This window comes from Sciurus vulgaris (genome assembly GCF_902686455.1).
Source record: "Sciurus vulgaris genome assembly, chromosome: 1".
NCBI classification, from domain to species: domain Eukaryota; kingdom Metazoa; phylum Chordata; class Mammalia; order Rodentia; family Sciuridae; genus Sciurus; species Sciurus vulgaris.
Window position 1 is genome coordinate 30,468,628 of NC_136461.1, and position 19,880 is coordinate 30,488,507.

General features: G+C 54.9%; 1 protein-coding gene across 4 annotated transcripts in view; it reads left to right on the plus strand.

Annotated features, from left to right (window-relative positions):
- The first annotated feature begins 7,097 nt into the window (after positions 1 to 7,097).
- The window catches only part of KCNQ4 (potassium voltage-gated channel subfamily Q member 4), a 53,486-nt gene continuing 40,703 nt past the window's right edge, over positions 7,098 to 19,880 (plus strand). For all 4 annotated transcript variants that reach the window (XM_079141666.1, XM_079141663.1, XM_079141665.1 and 1 more), the window contains exon 1: positions 7,098 to 7,725. In XM_079141666.1, coding sequence (XP_078997792.1) covers positions 7,406 to 7,725 — 320 coding nt within the window. In that variant the 5' untranslated portion in view covers positions 7,098 to 7,405. The remainder of the gene's footprint in view (positions 7,726 to 19,880) is intronic.

The window sequence follows — 19,880 nt, forward strand, 5'->3', positions numbered from 1 at the left end:
AAAGGGCCTAGTGTCCATCCCACAGTTCCAGCCATCCTTAGGCCTTTGCCAGGTAGCATCTGGCCTCCCTGGAGGAGAAGATTCTAGGGTGGAGGTTAAGGGTCCAGTCACAGCTGGGCATGGTCACACACACCTGTAATCCCAGCAACTTGGGAGGTTGAGGCAGAAAGATCACAAAACAAAGGCTAGCCTCAGCAACTTAGCAAGCCCCTGTCTCAGAAATTAAAAAAAAAAAAAAAAAGGCTAGAGGTGTAGCTCAGTGGTAGCACACCCCTGGGTTCAATCCCAAGTACCAAGGGGGTAGAAAACAAAACAAAACATGCCCAGTCCCATGAGTGACTTGGGCATGGCCTCCTTGAGGAGGAGCCAGGCTCATAGTGTCATCCCCTAGCTTGGGTACTTGCCACTACCACACAGCCCAGGAAGAGGGGACAGGAGGACAGCAAAACTGGTGGTCAAGAGTGGAGAACCTGAGCTGGGCCACAACTGCCCAGGCTGGGCTGGGCTTCTTTGTCTGGCTGGTGCTGAGGTGAGATCAGGGCCTGCCAACAGCCCTGAGCCTCCTGCCTTTCCTTAGTGCCCTGGCCTCCATTGAGCCCAGGACATCTCTGTGAACTCCCAGCCCTCCCCCAAGTCCCTGTGCCTCTCTTTTTCAGTGAAGATCTGTGGAACAGAAGCTTTCAAAGATCTCTTACAAGTTCAAATGTCTTTATTTTGCCCTTTGATTTAAATGACATTTTGGCAAGATATGGAATTGTAGGTTCACAATTATTTGCCCTCAGCACTCTGAAGTTGCTCTTCCATTGTTTTTTGGCATCTGTTGTTGCTGATGAAAAATGTACCATCAATCCAATTATTGGACCTTTGTAGATATGCTATATTTTCTCTGTGATGTCTTTCAGAATTTTCTCTTTATTCTTGTTATTCTACACTTTTGACTATAAGGTGTCTGGATGTAGTTTTTTTTTTTTTTTTTTTAAAGACATTTTACTATTTTTTAAAGACATTTTACTAGACAGTCTGTGGATCTTCTAAATCTAGAAATTCATGTCTCATTTTTGGAAAGAGCATGGTCACTCCACTATCTCTTTCTAAAACCAGTAATACAAAGGCTGGAATTTTTCATTCAATATTCTGTCTCTTTAGTATTTTTATTGTTCTGTTCTTCATTTTGGAGGATTCCCCCAGCTCTAGCTTCTAATTCATTAATTCTCTCTAAAGCTGTATTTACTCTACTAACCCATCTGTTGATTTTTTTTTTAAATGTCAATGTTTGGTTTTCGTTTCTAAAATTTCTAGAAATTATGTTCATTTCTGCTACATATTCCTGTTTAATGTCTTCCTGTTCTTGTTTTATAGATGCTATTTATTTCTCTTACCTTCTTGAAGATTTTAACTATGTTAGACTTCCTTTCAGATTGTACCATTATCTCTAGGTCTTTAGGTATGAATTCTCCTGTGAGAGATATGTCTCTCAAGGTATTATGCTTTTAATACGATGTGATGTTTATCCTTGAGATTATTTTCAGCACATTTTTCTGACTATATCCTGGAATGTGGAAGTCACCCCAGGGGACCCTTTCTCAGTTGTGTGTGCTCAAGCCATGTGGGAGTATACTAGCCTCAAAGCAGCTCTTACATTAGTGTCTTGGGTTTCACATCATACTCCTAAGAGTACTCTTTCTACCTAAAGCCAGAGCCAGGTGGTCAACAGGCAGAGATGTTTGAGCACTTTCTCAAAGCCAGCATTAAGCTGGGAGCATAGTGTAGCCCTTTCCACTCATGGGATCTTCCAGCTGTACTTCCTGTCCCTGCTGGAATACTGAATCTCCCTACCCCTTGGAGGTGCACCTTCCACTCCTCCTCACCACCAGGAATACCCTCTCATTTCTGCCGTTAAAGAATTCTCATTCTCAGCTGGGCATAGTGGCCCATGCCTGTAATCCCAGTGGCTAGGGAGGCTAAGGCAGGAGGATTGTGAGTTCAAAGCCAGCCTCAGCAAAAGTGAGGGGCCAGGCAACTCAGTGAGACCCTGTCTCTAAACAAAATATAAAATAGGGCTGGGGATGTGGCTCAGTGATTGAAAGAGGAGAACTTCCCTAAGTGCTTGTTCAAGCTTTGGATTAGAGACAAGGGAATCTCTAGGAGCCGGAGACACCTGAAGTCAAGCTTGACCTGGAAGTTTCTTTCTTAGAGCCTCCCTATCCTGCCACTGAGTCTCTCACCTCTTTTCTGAGCCCCCATCCTTCTCCCTTAACAAGTATCATCCCTCATCTGAATCCCTCTCCCTGCCACTCAGTCTCAGTCCCTCCCACTCACATCATCTTCCTCCCTGAGCCCTTATCCAGGTTTCTCCCGCCAAAGCAGCATACATGTTCTTTTTGAGTGGACACTCTGCAACCCAGAACAGTCCTTCCTCTATATTTCTCAACTGCTCCACTATCCCAGTGGCCCTCTGAGAACATGGAGCCGACCAGCAGGACCACAGTACTGATGCCTTTGGCAGGGTCTCCAAGAATAGCGTTAAGAGGCAAGAATCCTGAAGGCAGAGAAGGAGCGACCAAGAAGGAACAGCTCTGACCTTCATTTCCACACACCCCTCTCCCTCTGTCTCCTCCTGGTGGGCCCCACTCCAGCCCTTCAAGATCAATGGGGGTCCACTTTCGCTGAGCTCAGCGACACTACTACCTCCCCACTTCCTGTGACTGAGCTGACTGGCTAGGCCAGCTTGGTTAGGCTGGAGGTCAGTGGTACATGCCCATCTAGGGGAAGAGAACCTCCCCAGGACCCTTCAGCCCTACTCATCCACTGGGCAGACCAAGTCTCATCCTTTCTAGACTGCCTAGGGAAAAGGAAGGAGGCCTTCTCTCTTCCTCATGCCTCCTCCTGCTCTCCAAGGAGGATTCTCAGAGGCAACAATGGTGCCATCCACCCCAAGAGCACCCCCCCATGCCAATCCTAACCTGAAGAGCAGCAGGCTGAACGGCTCACGTTCCTACGGCTGCAGGCATTGTCTGACTTTTTCATGCATTATTACCTTCTGCCCTCCTGCCAGCCAGGGAAGCAGGGAAGAGGAGGAGCCAGGATTGGAAGCCCAGCTGTGGCTTGTGGTTCAGGGCTCTTTCTGCCCCTGGCCTTGCCAACTTCTTTTCAGGCCAGTGCCTCCTGCCCCTCCTGGACTTGCTTCTGGGGAGCCTCAGCCATTGCAGCATGCCCAGGCTCAGGCCCTGCCCAGACTTCCTGTTTCCAATCTGGGTGATTGAACCCTTCAGTCTGGCGTGCAAGGCCTCCTGTTTCCCCCTGGCCATGCTTGTTCTTTCTCCCCTATGATCTAGAACATCCTCCCCAACCCAGTACCCCACACCCATACATGCTGCACTGTAGGGGTCAAGAGCTGGACTAGGCAAGTCTCTTCCCAGAGCCTCAGTCTTCTTAATTTTTTTTCTTTTAATGTGGTGCTGGGGATGGAACCCAGGGTCTCATACATGCTAGGCAAGCGCTCTACCACTGAGCCACAACCCCAGCCCCAAGAGCCTCAGTCTTCTTGACTGTAAAATGTCACGTAAACCGTGTGAACCCACAGGGTTGTTGGGATGCTGAAAAAAGATTAAACAGGTCCACCATACTGCAGGAAGCTTAGCATTTAGCATGGGGCTCACTGATGGCAGCTGTGGGCATTGCTTGTTGTATTTCTCTATACTTTTCCAAGTGCCTCTGCCCCCCACCAAAAAAAGAAGAAAAAAAAAAAAAAAAAAGGCTTCCTCTGCCATTGCTAGTGAAGGCTTAGGGCCTCTGGTGACCATTGGAGATATAAGAGTGGTCCTGGGGTGCAGAGATGGAGGAGGCAGGTGGCTGGAACCTAGCCCCCTGGCCTCCATCAGTGCCTCTGTGGGAGTGCTTTCTACAAGCTTATGTGCTCCCCGGCGATTCTGTGGAAGAAGCATTCCATTGCTGCTGGAGTGTGAGAAGCGCTGCTTAAATCACCCCCGCCCACTCCAGGGAAGGAATTTGAGCCCTTGAATGACCCGAGGTCACAGTGGAAGTCAATAATAGGATTGAACAGTGCTCCAAGGACTGAGGTCCCGCCTACTTCCAGATCTCAATCCTTTCAGACCTGGGAGTCTCACCCTCTGGCAGGAATGCGTCCTGGAGAACAAGGATTGGCCACGTATGGTTCCTTCAGTCCCAGCAGTGACCCAGGTACATGTCAAAGGGAAGCACAGGTCACAGGCAGTCGTGGGGTCACTGACTGGCTGTGTATCCTTAGGTGAGTCCCTGCACCTCTCTGAGCCTCAGCTTTCTCACAAATCAAAGGACTGCTCTTGGTCCCCTAAGGGACAGGGCATGGCACACAGTTGGTGCTCAGCAAATAGGAGCACTCTCCCCCCGCCTCCTTCTCAATCAATACTTGCTCCATTGATATATGATGGGGACAGTGATGAATTAAGTCAAGGATTCTGCCCACTTCTTGTACAGATGGGGAAACTGAAGCCCACAACAGGGGAGGGATTATGCAGGTGGGACAGTGAGTCTGCACAGATCAGTGAAGTTCGGATAGTGTAACCAGGGAGGGACATGGGATTGAGGGTGGGAAGGGAGCTGCTAAGGGTGGGGTCAAAGGAACAGGTGGAGGGAGGGAGGAAGGACGGTGGGAAACCACAGCATACTCCGCCTCCCTCCAGCAGAGGGGCCAACTGAGGGAGCCTGGGACAGCTGTTTGCTCAGAAAAGTGTCTTAGTCACTAGAGGCTGCCGTGGGGAAAGTCCATCCTCCCAGTCATGTCCTGAGAATCCGGATGGGGGCAGGAAGGCCACTGGGTGACACTCACAGTGGCCACCTGTCTTCTCTAAACTGGACTTTCTCCTCTGCTTCCCCATGTACACACACACCAACTAAACTTTGCTAGGGTCTCCTAGAACCACCTCCCGCTTTCCTTTCATCTCTAAGAAAAGTTCCAAGTCTCTCCATTTTGAGTAACAGTGGACCTGTTCCTGCGCGGGCCACAACCCCTCCGTAGTGCCCTGTGGAGGTGCTTCTAAGCTCTAACCTCCATCCCTCTCAGCGGAGACTTCAGTCTCCCTTCCTCCTGCTGCCTTTGAGAGGGTAATCTGGAATTAGAAGTTGGGAAAGATAATGAAAGACCCTCTCCCTGCAGGGAGGGCTCCGAATGAGAGAGGAAGGGACCTATGTAGTCCCCTGAGTGGGAAGATAGGCACAGGGTTCAGAGGTGATGCTGAGCTAAAGGATCAGATTTCCCAGAACAGACCCAATTTTAGATATTCTGGGTGCTGATAAGGGCAACCTGAATTCAAGTTCCAGTTCTGCCACTGAAGAGCCTCAAAAGACTCCAGGCCTCTGGCAGCCGCTTTCCTTTGCACCATTCACATCCAGACCTCAGTCCCATGCCCAGGACCCCTGAAGGAGACAGTTGTACACAGAATCAGGAGAGGGAGTGCCACATATCTGTGGTGTGTATGTGTGTTTGGGGTGGTGGTACTGGCTTCAGTTTAACAGAGGATGACTTAACCTGGGCATTGCATCCACTGTGGGGTCTATGAAACCTTCCCTGACTGCCAGCAGATAGGGCCATAACCTGCACTGGGGCACCAGGTTCTGGCTCTGGACCCACCCAGAGCCAAGAGCAGCAGGAGAGATTCAGGTCAGACCCCAGGAGGCACCGCAGGATGCAGAGGGAAAAGGGCCACTAGGTGTTTGGGGTTTTGACCGGTTTTGCCAAAACCAGCTTGGCGACACCCAGGTCCTTGCAGCCCCCACCTAGTCCGCCCACAGCCCTGACTCCCGCCCTCCCCCCACGGCGCTCCGCCGATCAATGCTGCCTTTGCTGACAGCTGAGAATCGAGCTCGCCTTCCCGCCCTCTCGCTCGCCCCTCCCGCTCGGCTGTGTCCCCCGAGATCCTCCCAGAGGAACGGGGAAGAGTTTGCTGCCGAAGCGCTTCACCCTGGGGCAGGGCCTGAGGAGTGAGCGGCTGGTGTGGCCATAGCTTTAGACAGGAAAAGAGAGAAGAACGATCAGGAAAACGAAATTATTACCCTGTGCAGCGCCCTGAGGGCTAAAGGAAGAGGACTACCCACCCAACCCCACGAAGGCTGGAGATGGAGGTCAAGCACTAAGAATAACCATTAGGATGGAGAAGGGGTGCGCTGGGAGAGTCTCCCCTCCTCTGAGTGGAATTCTGGGGGCCTTTGTAAGGGAAGTGTCCGGTCCCCCTAAGGTTTGCTCAGCGCTTACCTCTTCACATTCCATCTGACCTGAACCTGGTTTTCTGACCTGGCAGTGAGGCAAGGGAGGGTTTCCCACCATCGAGGGGGAGCTGTTACGCACATCAGGAGAAGTCCCTCTTCTGCGCAGGGTGGCTAACTGAGGACTCCTCCCACATGATGAGGAAGGGAAGTTCAGAGGTGTGAGGAGAGAGACACACTTGGGGTCCACTATGCTACACACACCCCAATATATCTAGGCAGCCCCTTGTGCACCAGGCCCTTCAGGTAGCAGCCGGAGCAGCTGCAACTGATGTCAGGGCTCACTCAGTACTGGGCGCACTTTGAACACCCTGCACAATGCACGAAGGGCACAACCCGACGGGCACACCTCCCCGCAGCGCAGCCCGGACTTTACACACCCATCTTCACACGTACCCACGACCCATCACCTCGCGGACCTGCAGTCACCTGTTCTGCACACACAAGCAGGCAATCCTCCACTCACGCTAGCTGAACTCCACAGGACACCGTGCCCCATCCACGAGCGCAGCCACAACTCCACACTCCACGCCCCGCTTTCCACAACCACCCAGCAGACGTCCCACCCCCAGGTCGCCCTTCAGGGCCACACTGCCCTCCGTAGCGGTGCACACCACTGCACACGCCCAGCTTCCGGGCCCCCCGCGCTGCCCCCTCCACGCTGGTCGGCCCCGCCACGGAGTCGGCAGCCCGCGCGTCCTGCCCGCGCCTTCCGCGCGCGGTCCCTCCCTCCGCCTGGCCGCGCTCGCTGGCTGGCTCGCTCCCTCCCGATTTGGGAAGGCGGCGGCGGGGCGGGCGGGGGCGGCGGGGGAGGGGCGGGGCGGGGGAGGCTGACATGTGAGCGCGCGCCGGCGGCAGGTGGAAAGCCGAGCGGCATGGAGCGCGTAATAAGAGAGTTGGAGTCGGAAAGAGCCGCCCCAGTCGCCGGGGAAGCGGGCGGTCAGTGCGGGCTCCGGCGGCCCCCAGGCTCCGAGCGCCCGCCCCCGGCCCCGGCGCGGCCCCGGTCCGGCCCCTAGCCCCCGCCGCCCGCGCCCGCCCGGGCCGCCTCGCCGGCCCGGGGTCCGAGCCATGCGCCGCTGAGCGCTCCGAGCGCGCCCCCGCCCCGGACCGCACCGGGCCCCGGCCCCCCCGCCCGGCGCCGCCCATGGCCGAGGCCCCCCCGCGCCGCCTCGGTCTCGGCCCCGGTCCCCAGCCCGGGGACGCCCCCCGCGCCGAGCTGGTGGCGCTCACGGCGGTGCAGAGCGAGCAGGGCGAGGCCGGCGGGGGCGGCTCCCCGCGCCGCCTCGGCCTCCTGGGCAGCCCCCTGCCGCCGGGCGCGCCCCTCCCTGGGCCGGGCTCCGGCTCCGGCTCCGCCTGTGGCCAGCGCTCCTCCGCGGCGCACAAGCGCTACCGTCGCCTGCAGAACTGGGTCTACAACGTGCTGGAGCGGCCCCGCGGCTGGGCCTTCGTCTACCACGTCTTCATGTGAGTTTGCGACCCCGGGCCCCTTGGCGTGCCCCGGCGCTGTCCCCGCACGAGCCGGACCCCCTGGGGACTGCTCTCCCGCCCTGGCTCCGCCTCCTACCCCTCTACCCCGCGGCCGACCCTCACCTCTCCCTCTCAGGCCTGAGTCCCGTTTCTGACCCCCAGCCTGACCCTAACCCCTGATCTCCCAGCCCTGACCCCTGCTTGCCCTAGCTTCGGACTTCCTCCAGTTGTTCTTATTTCCGTCCTGATCGCCACCCGCCGCTCCTGCCCCAGGTACTCCCCACATCCAGCTTCTTAGTCCCCTCTGCTCAGTAAGGTCTGGAGCCACTAGTGTGGGGCTCCCTTTTCTTCTTTCGCACCTCTGTCTCCCTGTGTCCCAGACACAAAGAGAACTCCTTGGCCCCTACACTTTCTGCTCTTTCCCAGCTCTGTAGCTGTGATGGGTTCCCACCTGGCTCCCCTTGGAGATGCTCCTCTCTGGGGACACCCCTCCCAGCACAGCCAGGGCTGGTCTCAGATTGTAGGTGTTGGAGGTCTTCACCCGCCTGACAGGCCTGTGTACTGTGTCTGACTTATCTGTTTCCCCTAGTCTTGCCCTCCATCCTCAACTTCTCAGTGGCAGCAGCAGTGGGTGCCCTGCCCTGCCCAGCTGGCTGGGCCCAGCTCGCTTGCCTTGCTGGCCAGCTGCATCAGGCCTGGCTCTGGGCACTGGGGGAAAAAGAAAGAGGAGAGGGGTTGGTGTGGAAACACTGATGCTGAGCTCTGCCTCCCTGGCATCGAGCTCCTACAACTTTCAAACCACTGACCCCTCCTGGATGTAAAGAGTGAATTTTGGCAGCTCAGAACTAGTCTTGGGGGACAGCCTGGCCCAGCAGGGAACATGAGAGACCCAGTGGATATCAGTTAAAGGGCTGGGCCTGGCTCTGGGATGCTTGGAGGTAGCCTAGAGAGACCTAGTGTGCCTGGAAAATATGCAGCTATTAATCCCTTCTCACCACTGCCAGAGTCTTGGGTCCTTTGGTCTTGGGGTCTCCTGGATGGTCCACTTGACTGTCCACCTGGCTGTCCAACAGTTCTGCTTGTCTGGTTGTCCCTCCACCAGACTGAGTTTCCACCTGTGTGTGAATTGGCCTGTGTGTTCATCTCTCCACCTAACTGGCCAGCCGTCTTCCCGCTGGTCTCCTTCCATCCTTCCATTGGCCTGTCCAGTTCTGTGTGCTTGTCTGTCCATCTGTCTACCTGATCGCTCTTCTACCTGGCCTTTTCCACCAGTCTTTGGCTCTGTCTACCTGTCTGTCCCCCAAGTGTCTGCTTGCCCACTTCTGCCCCATTGGAACTAGACCCACAGAACTTAACAGCTGAGGTAGAAAATTCCCTCAGCCGTTGTGCCTGGGGGTGGCAGCCTTGGCTTTGTGCACACACCCCTGCAGGGCTGGGCTGGAACAGAGAAGTGAGATTGCTCAGGACATGAAGTCAGGCTTTGGGGTCAGGTCAACAGTTAGGAGTAGCCCCATCCCCTGGAGGCCTGAGATGAACATTTGTGGATGTGGAAGATTGCTGGACTGATGAGGTTCAATGCTGGTGGCCTTGGGTGTGAGAGGCAGGAGTTGCTCATTGAGTGTCTGCATGAGGACTGGGGTGCAGTTCAGCAGTAGAACACTTGCTTAGGGTGCAGGAGGTCCTGGGTTTGATCCCCAGCAAAGGAAAAAATAAAGAAGGTGACTTTGTGGCAGCCCCTCAGGTGCTCAAGGAAGCTGAGACACTCAGATCACAGCTGTGTCCTCCATAAGCTCCTCTTGGGAGATAACTTTTCCAAGGCATGGCTGGGCCTAGGAAAGCTAATCAGCTCTGAGCGGTGTTCCTCAGCCCCCAAGGTCTGACCTCTTAGCCCCCATGAGGGGCTCTTTGGAGGTGAAGGGCCTACCACCTACCCTCAGTCAGACACTGTAGTCACCTCCTTTGGAAGGGCCTCCCCTTCCTCTCCAGGAGCTAAATCCGCTGACACCTTTGCTCTACATCCTGCCCTTTCTGGATGCCAGGAATGCCCTGGCCAGGGACATGCTTGTCCTAAGCACTTGTCCCCAGGAGCCCAGGCTGAGGCATTTCTTGGAGCTCTCGGGGAGCACATGTGGTGTGAAAATGTCCGGATGTTTAGAGATCTCAGGGAACTCTTCATTCATCTCGGAGGGCAAAGAGGGCCAGGAGTCCTGCCTCTTAGATGCTCTGACCTTAGGTTTCTGAGCTTTAGATCTGTAGGTTGTCAAAGAGGGTAGAAACCCCAACCTGTGGGCCTTTCTCTTGGATGAGGTAATGGGTGGGAGAGCTTGGTAAGCTGCAAGGGCCTGTCGGATTGTGAGGGATGGTTGTTATTATTGGGGCAGGGGAGGGGGCCCACACCAAAGTCTGTCCTGTTCTTGAGGCGCTCCAGATGTGGGGTTTCTCAGCCACTCACTGCAGGGTCTTGTGTGTTCTTGCCAAGAAATGCTTCCTCCCCTTGGGCTTTTAGCCCTCCTCTTCCCCAAGCGAGTAGTCCAGGGTGCACAGTTAGTTAGTAACCCCTCTCAGAGAGGCAGCAGCAAGAGGGGTCCTTCAGAAGAACCTGGAAAAGAAGGCTTGGGAAGGAGGGACTGGGACAGCTCTCTTACACCTGGCAGCCAGGCTACACCTTCCCTGCACCTCTGCGCGGGAGATCGCCCAGAGGACAAGCCTGATTCAGCCTCTCCTGTCGGCAGCTGCTGCTCTGGAAAGGGAGAAATGCTAACTCCTGTCTTCATGTTGAGATCCAGAATGAGGGGTGGCTGAGCCCCGAAACTCTTCCTTTCTCTTCAGCTCTTGGTCCTGCCACCAAGTCCTCTTCCCCACCCTGCACCCCAGCCACTGATGTCCTCAGCCCTTCCTGGGCCTCTCTCTTGGATACAAAATACCCATCACTGCCCATTCTGCTTCCTGAGCCCTTGGGGATGGAGAAGCTCACCGCTTTCAGAGGCTCTCGAAGGCCACAGCAGTCTCCCTTGAAGTCTGAGGGCTAGAAGAGGCTGGTATAGAGCAAGACCCCGCTGCCCAGCATGCTTCCCAAGCCTCTGTGGGACACTGGCCTGCTGCTCCCAGCCCCCAGCTGCCCAGCAGACTTTCTCTATGTGAAGGTTTACTGCTCTGTAAACATCCTCCCTCAGCCTTGTCCCTGGGGTCAGAAACTGTGGGAATGGGGAGGGGAGGAGGTGGTGGCAGCTCCTGGGGTTCTCAGGCTTTTAACTTGGGAGCCCCCAACCTCTCACCCTGCTCATCCAAGAAAGAACATTGCCCGGGCTGGAAATAATCCCAGCAAAGGGCACCCCTAACCCCAGGCTTCCACCCTCGTATTTTGACAGCCCCATTTTGCTTCCAAGAAAACTAAGGCTCTGGAGACCAAAGTCACATGGTCAGTTGGTGGCAGATGCAGAGGGCCCGACCCCAGGATGGCTGACTCCCTGCCTGGGACCGCTCCTTCTGCACCCTGTGGCCGCCCGGCACGCCCTCAGAGTTTGAACTGAGAGTTCTAGCCGTGTGGCAGCACCCACTGTGTGCAGGCACTCTGTTATGTGCTCTTCAACCACTCTCTCTGCATCCTTCCACGGCCTCACAAGGTGGCCGCTATTATCTTCCACATCTGACAGACGAGGGAACGAATTCAAGATAGGTCGTCCAGAGAGAGGGAGGGCCCCAGCGGGAAGCTGGTGGGACTGAGATGCTGTCCTCCGCATCTCAGGCTCAGCCAGCCCTCTACTGCAGGATCCCTGGGAGCATCACTCCTGTGTGGTCCATCTGTCCTCAGCACCCCGCACACAGATGGGGCTGGGGGAGCGGGTAGGAGCAGCAATAGGATTTTGTGGAATTGAATAGAAACCGCTCAGTGGCACCCAATGCAGTGGCGCTTTTTTTGTACACATATATTCCTGCCATGTGCTCACCTGAGTGTCTCCTGAAAGCTCACTGCTGCCTTGACTGCACACGTCTGTGGAGCTGCAAAGGTACATGCAGCACACAACCAAGGAGAGAGAATTCAGTGCACTGCCCCTACCTATTCACTCACTTCATAGGCACGCCTGCTGGGCCTGTGGCTCCTGCCCGAACCCCAGAGCTGCTCAGAGCTGGATCCCTTCCTGGCGGCTTTGTCTTTCTCTAGCCACGGCTGCAGTGGTGCCTCTGGTCTGTGCTTATTTGTGCATCTGTGTCAGAGGGCAGCCACAGGACGGTGTAAGAGCAGGATGGCTGACTTTCTAGGACTTTGCTGGCCTGCGCTACCCCTGGAGGGTCCCCTGAGTGCCTTTCATCCAACCCTGTGAGGTACTATTGGGTACACCAAGGCACCAAAAGGTACCCACACTCCTCCAAGGCCACACCTATTGAGGCAGTGGTGGGACCCTCCCAGGAACCGAGGCCCCTGCCTCCCACCTCAGGACTTCAGACAGCAGAGTTCCTTGTCCCAGCCCATAGAGAAGACTGATGCTCCAAGAACTTTGCCTTGTGATTAGGAGGAAGCTCTTGGAGGGTCAACCACAGTTTTTGTGCTGGTTTTTTTTTTTTTTTTTTTTTTTTTTTTCATTAAAGCCACTCATTGTTGACCTTTATAAGGAGGGAGAGAGTGGAGAGACCATCCTATGCTTAAGTCACCTTCCTCTTCCTTGCAGTCCTTTGCTCCCTCCTTCCTGATTCTCTTTTGGGGGTCATGCTAGGACTTTTATTGTCGCCTACCCACCCTTACTCCATAGTACATCCCTTCCTTCCATTGAGGAAGCTCTGCTGGATGTCTGACTTCAATCCTCATTGCTGCAGAAGCTGGAGTGTTGGAGCCAGGAGTGCTTCAAGAGTGGTTATTCTTGGGCTGATGGTAGCACTTTGAGTGGGTGATTAATTTAAGGTTCTCTGAGCCATCAAAAGCGCTGTAAGTGCCTGGGAGCAGGGAGAGGAGACTCTGCAGCCTGGGTTTGCCCCCAGAGGAGCTGTGCAGGGGGCTTCCAGACTCCCAACAGCAGTCTGACGTATTCCCTGCCCCCTCACCGAACCTCCCCCTTACCCGTTCTCCTTTGCCCACGTAGCTCTGTGGCAGATCAGATCCTCTGGTGGGCCATGGGGCTCAGCAGGGAATTCTGAGTGTCTCCCTGGGGCAGCCCCAAGTGTGAGAGTTGAGGGTCTAGGGTGGGGAGCGCCAGGGGCACTGTTCATTTCCCCAGAGCCTGTTCCACGGGGAGAACAGCTGAGAGCCTGGCTCAAGTCTGATAGATCTGGGTTCAGTTCTGCTCTGCCCTTAGCAGTCCTGGGTCCTCGGTCAGTTACTTAACCTGCTTTGAGCTTCAGTTTTCTCATCTGAAAAATAGAAATAATGTCTGCTTCTAGGCCTATCGGGGCTGAAGGACGGATAGCAATGAGCCTCCGTGCTGGGGACAATCTTGAATCGTTGATGTCACTGCGATTGTTATGATATTGTTTTTATTGTCATCTTTTCCTGCCTATGGGGAGAGGTCTGACTGACTAGTGTCCTCAACTTAGCACCGTGAGTGTGTGGGTACGAGCTGGGTTCGCTTGTGTCACGGTGTAAGTGGCTCTCCACGGAGAGTGTCTTTGTGGCCTTCTGTGGAACATCTACCAGGTCCATCTTAACTGTGTGTGTGGGGGTGGGCAGGGGAGTCTTGCTATGTTGCCCAGGGTGACTCTGGGCTCCAGTGATCCTCCCGTCTCTCCCAGCATCCTCAGTGGTGGGGACTGCAGGCACGTGCCGCCACACCTCTGTCTGAGCCTTTTAATTGCATTCTTTTATCTCATCCTCACAGCCATTGTCAGGTGGGTACCATCATCTCATTTCCCACCTGAGGAGAGTGAGTCTGGGTGAGGGGATGCCACCCGCTTGCCCACACAGCTAGATGAAGGAGGCACCAGGACTCCAATCTGGGTCCCTAGGACACACATAGATTTGTTTCTTCTTTCATTTGACAAATGTAGTTGAAGAGTGTCAACGCTGTGCCAGGTTTGGGGACCAGAGCAAGGTCTCAGGGAGCCAGGAGCCCTCTGCGAGGAGACCGTGGAACATACAGGACCACTGCCCTCTGCTGCCGCCTCTTTCAGAGGCTTGGAGGGTCCACCTGTGTAGGCGTGAGTGTGTCTGTGTTAAGGGGACACTGTGGACAGAGTGTCACTTTGCGGCTGAACTTTGGGCATTGTGGTCAAACCCTGGCAGCTAGCCTGGCCCCAGGGAGCTGGAAGTAGGGCCCTGGCACCCACAGAGAGAGCCCTGAACCCCTGAGAGAAGTAGGCCATCTCCCACTCTCTCTTGATCCAAGGCTCTCTGGGAATAAGGGTGGGAATACAAAAGAGATTTAGAGATCTGTCTCAACATTCCCTGGGAGGTTGCCCCGAACTCCACCCTTATCCCTGAGCCTCAGTATCCTCTTCTGTAAAATGGGCTTAACAGGAAAGTGGATCGCTCACTTAGGGTGCAGAGCACAGAGCAGAGCTGGATGAGTGACAGGAGCCGCTGTTTCAGGACCTGGGATTGTGTGGTGGGTGGGGGCTTATCTTCCAGTACCTTCTCTAGGGACCCATCAGAGAACAGGTTAGCACTTAGAGGGGAACTGGGGAGGCTGCTCGCCCCTAGTGGGGACTTTGAAGGGCTGGAGAGAAGGTGCTGATCGGACTCCTGGGGCACCCAAAGGGCTCTCCAGGATTCTAGGCTCTCTGGGCAGCTCTGTCTCCAGGATAGGATCTGTGTACCCCGGAGGTTGGCACCTGGCCTTGGGGGGTGGGCAGGGAGGGCGAGTAAGGAACAGGAGGCAGAAGATTAATTGGAAAACCGTGGGCAGCGCCTCAGGGAGAGAGGCACCGGGAGCCAGGAACCTGGCCAATCTTCCCTTTTCCTTCCCTCCCGGGGAAAGAGTGGATGGTGGGGTCTCTGGGGGGACTGGAAGAAAATCTTGGGACATACTCTTCCTGACTCCTCAGATACCTAGGCCAGGCAGATGGGATGGAGAAAGCTTGCTGGAGATTAAATGGAGCATGGTTCCCATTGACATCAAAGGGACGGAGGTCAGAGAGCAGGAAGGACTGTCCAATAACCAAGAGATAGAATGAGATTCCCTGGGGGTACTCTTTCCAAAACTTGGAGACCCCTGCTAGCAGGGCCAGACAAGATTTACTCTATGCCCCATCAAGCAGAGGAGTGCTACCCCTCCTCCACATTGTGGAGGGTGGAGGGGAGGGACTGTTCCTTTTGAGCCCAACATGGAGGAGCGATCGGATCAGGAACACTGGCTTTTGAGTTGGGGGAGGCAGGTTGCAGGCTGCATCTCTTTCACCCTTCCTTCCTTGCTGCTCCTCCCTGGGAGCCTCAGGCCTGTCCAGGTCACTGTCTTTGGGTTTATTTTTTGCTGGGCTTGGCTGTCCCCTGGGAGGGGAGGGGTAGGGAGAGAAGGAGGGAGGAAGGAACAGCTTTGTCAGCAAAATTCCTGGCGCCTCTGCTCCTGCCCATTTGGTCTGACTGTCACCCTCTACTGGAGGGACCAGCCTCTGGGCACAATGGGGGTGCATGCCCCGGGGGGACCTTCTCCCCTGGGGCAGAACCAGCAGGTCAGAAATAGGCCTTTCTGCCCTCATCCAGGCCCCACTGATCCTGCCAGCAGAGCAGAGGACTCACAGTTTGAGCAGATACTTCATTTCACAGATGGGGAAACCAAGGCTGGGGGGAGAAAGCAGATTGCCTGAAGGCAAAGCTTAAGAGGCAGGAGTTGTACTGCAGTGTGGGGGGTGGGTGGGTGGGAACTCTGCCCCTGTCCTGTACGGGGACGGACCCCCCCCCCCCCCCCCCGCAGTGTTCTCTCATCTTACTTTTAACCTCTGGGGGTCAGTGGCAGTCCAGTGGGAGAGATGGGATAGGGAGGAGAGTGTGACCCAAGACCCAGCAGAGGGCGGGCACTACCGCCTGGGGCTGCGCGAAGGTTCTTCTTCCTTCAGTTCTAGGGGTTGTACCCAGGGCCTTACACCTGCTAGGCATGTTCTCTGTCCCTGAACTACATCCCAGCCCTTTTTTATTTTATTTTGACAGGATCTCACTAAATTGCTCAGACTGGGATCTTGCAATCCTCCTGCCTCAGCCTCCCAAGTACCTGGGATTATGTGCGCGTGCCACCGAATCTGGCTTCCCATGCTTTTTATCTTAAAAAAAAAAAAATCCACATGAGCCTGTTTTACAGATAAGAGGATTAAGGCATAGAGAAGTTAAATGACTTACCAAGGTCAACATGGCTGATAACTGGCAGAGGCAGGATTCAGTCTGGGAACAAGGCCCCCGGGGAGCCCTGACTTACCCTGCACCATGCTGCTTCCCCAGCGCTGGGCCTGGGCCCCTTCCTGTGCTTTTCTTCCCTTTCTCTCCTTCCCTCCTTTCCTTTCTTTTTCTTTACTTTCCTTCCTTCCCTTTTTTGTGCTGGGATGGACCCCAGGGCCTTGGGATGCTAGGTGGGCACCCTACTTCTGAGCTATACCCTGGCTCCTGGGGCCCTTCCTCTCAGGTACAGACTTCCCCCAGCTTTCCTTACCTGCTTCTCTGGCTCTATCAGCAGGGAGTCGACCCCTGCAACATCAGGGCGTTGACTCCCAGAGGACAGCCTCCCTCTCTGCAGTGTGGGGGGTGGGTGGGTGGGAACTCTGCCCCTGTCCTGTACGGGGAGCTTCCTGGGGACACCTCATCCCTGGGGCCTCTCCAACCCAGCATCTCCCTCCAAACTTGTCCTCCTTCCTTGATGCTCATGGCCATGACTCCCTCACAGCAGCGTCCTAGTCAGGAACCCCTCTGACCAGCATTCTTTGCTCCCCCCGGTCTGCCGATGTGTCTGAGCCACTATTATGGTGACAGGCACTATTATTGTTCGCCTTTTGCTGAGAGGAACCTGAGTCTCAGAGACGAAAAACAAGGCACAGCTTGTCCGTGACATAGCCAGGATTCGAACCCACGATGAGTGACTCCCGAGGGGTTCTGTGTTCCGAAAGTGCTGTCAGTGCCCGGCGCGCTTCCCTTCTGCCTGCAGAGCCTCGCTTCCCATAGCACTTCATCATCTGGCTGACTTCTGTCCCTCCTTCCCAGCCCTGGTCCTCGGAGACACTCCTTGTCTAGCCGGCCCCCGGCCGAGTCAGGGGTTCTGCAGAGTCCCCAGAACTCCACTCAGCCGCCCCCATGTGTTCTGGGTTCTTCCTCGTTGAGCCATGAGACCTGGGTGGGAGCGTCTGAGCGGCATGAGTGGCACATGGTTGGAAGTGAGTGCGGAGGGAAGGTGGCCTTGTAGCCAGTTGTAAGGAGAAGGGTTTGGCCAATTGGAGAGAGGTGGAGAAAGGACACCTTGTTCCTTTGTGTGCTGAAAGCTCTCATGATTTTTATCCTGAGAGCATGCGCTCCAGGTGGAGGGAGCAGTTGGAGCAAAGGTTTTGAGGCGGGGCTCTCAAAGTCCCTCTGCCCCAGGATTTGCAGCATCTGGGGTGTCCAGAGCCCTAAGAGCTGGGTCATTGGGTTATGGAGATGGGCCTTATCCTGTGGGTAGTAGGGAGCTATAGGCAGGCCAGGTCAGGGCAGGGACACTGACTGATTAGGAACCAGCCTTGACTGAGCTTTTTCTGAGCAAGCCCTCGGCAAACTCCATGACAGTCCTTCCAGCCCTCATTGCGTGGCAGGCCCTATTGTTGATCCCACTTTGCAGGTAGGAAACTGAGGCTCAGAGAAGGGAAATGAGGCAGACCAAGTTGTACAACTTGTCCATAGTTGAGCTAGGATTTGAACCCATGTCTGTGTGACTCCCAAGCCCAAGCTCCGTGGTTCTCAGACACATCAGCGGTTTTCCATGGCCTGAGGCAAAACTGAGGAAAATAAGGACAAGGTGGCGGCTTTTCTGTGAATCTAGATTTATTCCATTTAAAGGACTGTCTTTTGGTCTGAGATTATGTCTTTTCTTTTACGAAATGATGGGCTGGGATTTTTTTTTTTAAATGTCCTTACTTGGCAAAATAAAAAGTTGACGACCTTACGCAGTCCCCAAAGTGTTTTTGGAAATTTTACCAGTGCGTGAAATCCCTGAGTCTGGGCGCCTTCCTGACTCTTCCCTCCTAGCTGGAGGGCCAGAAGAGGGAGTATTCTGGGGTAGATGAAGGGATTAGGGGGACAGAGGAGCCTCAGCCCTGTCTTCCAGGACCAGCCCTGGGCTCTTTTCCAAGATTGAACTGGAGGGCAGGACCAGCCAAAATCAGAAGCACTGGATCAGGAGTCAGCAGGCTGGGTTTGGCTCCTGCATCTGCTTCCTGGCCACTGTGTGACACTAGGCAGGTAGACCAACCTCTCTGAGGCACCAGTTTCCTTCCACATAGAAGGACAATTAAGATCTCCACCTGCCCACCTCACAGGGCTGCCTCCTGTACCAAGTGCTTGATAAATTACAAAGTACTCTGAAGAACTGGGGGCTGTGGTGGTTTTAATATTTTTATCTTCTCATCCTAGGCTGCCACTTCTCTTGGGCCCTCACTCACCTGCACTGTTTGAACCTTGAGGAAGAGACCTTGAGGGGAGTATTTAGGTCCTGTAAGAGCAGGTCACTTAGCCTGGCAATTTCCTCCTCAGGATCCCTGGATGGCAGCTCAGAGATACACTCAGGCTGAGGCCTGGGGAACTCTGGGAAAATAATGCACTTCCCGGGAGCCAGGCTCAGCGTTCTCAGCACGGCGTCTGGCATTTAGTAATAAGAGTCATAGTCTAATCTATAGCAGGTATTGTGCTAAATATTTCTCACATAGTACTTCAAGAGCTCTACGAGGTAGGTATTGTCATTATCCCCATTGTCTAGAAGAGGGCACTGCGGTGTGCAGGTTAAGCACGTGCCTTGTCACAGACCGTAGGTGGTAGGAAGTGGAGAATGCTCTCTGGTCTCAGTCCAGGTGACAGAGGACCCTGAAAGCCCGAGTGTGTAAAAACCTCGTGCTGTGCCAGGGTGGGAGCATTTGCAGGGCTGCCGTGGGGGTGGGGCACTGGTAGTGCACATCACGATCTGGGCTTGGAGTGGGAAGGCAAGAGGCACAGTCCTGCTGGGTGGCTTCTAGCAGTCACCTTCCTCTCTGTGGCTCAGCGTCCTCCTCTGCTCTGGTTCTTAATAATAATAAAGATATTAATAGCAAGTGTTTATTGAACACTTACCATGTGCCAGCTGCTGCTCCTGAACTTGCCATTCCTTTTCTCACTTGGTCTCTCAACAACCCTGTGAGGTAGGTCCTGTTGTTGGGCCCATTTTTCCAGATGTGGGAGTTGAGGCGCAAAGAGGTTAGTTAAGTAACTTGTGTAGGTAGCACTTGCCAGGACTCAAACCTCAGAATTCCAGTTCTAGTGGCACTTACCACATGGCCTGCAGCCTTCAAGTTCAAGTCCTGCTCCTACCCAGTTCTACACTGGGGACTTGCTCTACACTCGCTTTCTCATTTGGGAAACTTCTCTGGCAGTCTCTCGGGGCAGACCCTATGCTGGATGTGGGGACAGAGCGGTGACTCAGACCCTTCCCTGATCCCTGGAGAACACGTGCCCAGAGGTTGCTGGTTGCCAGGCAGGGTGATAAGTACTACTGGACAGAGTCCTGCAGGAGCCCGGCACAGAGCAGCCCTAAAACTGCACACAACCCTAACGTGGGCACAGCAGGGAAGGTTTCCCTGAGGAAGAGGTTTATATTGAGATATGAGGGATAAGTGGGGTGGGAGTCAGTCAGGCGAGGAGAAGCAGGGAGCAGTGTTCCAGACAGAGGGACTAGCACAGGCGAAGACCCAGAAGTGAGGCTGAACATGGCATTTGAAAAGGACAAGGAGTCCGGAGTGGGAGCCCAGAGATGCGGGAGGTGTCTGGAGAGGAGGCTGGGATGTGAGCAGGCCCGGGCTGGTGGGGAGAGTGCCAGGCTGAAGAGCAGCAACTTCTTGGGAAGGGCTGGGAGTGACATGGAGGGATGTGTACTTTGGAAACTCCTGTCTGGGACCGTGAGGAAGATGTTGGAGGGAGCCCCTGGGGAAGCCATTGCACTGGGTCTCCTTTTTCCTCTGCCTTTCCCCCAGGGCCAGACCTCTGAGTGCCTCCTCCACAGCTGTCCCCTGCCCTGCCCAGGGCCTGCTGG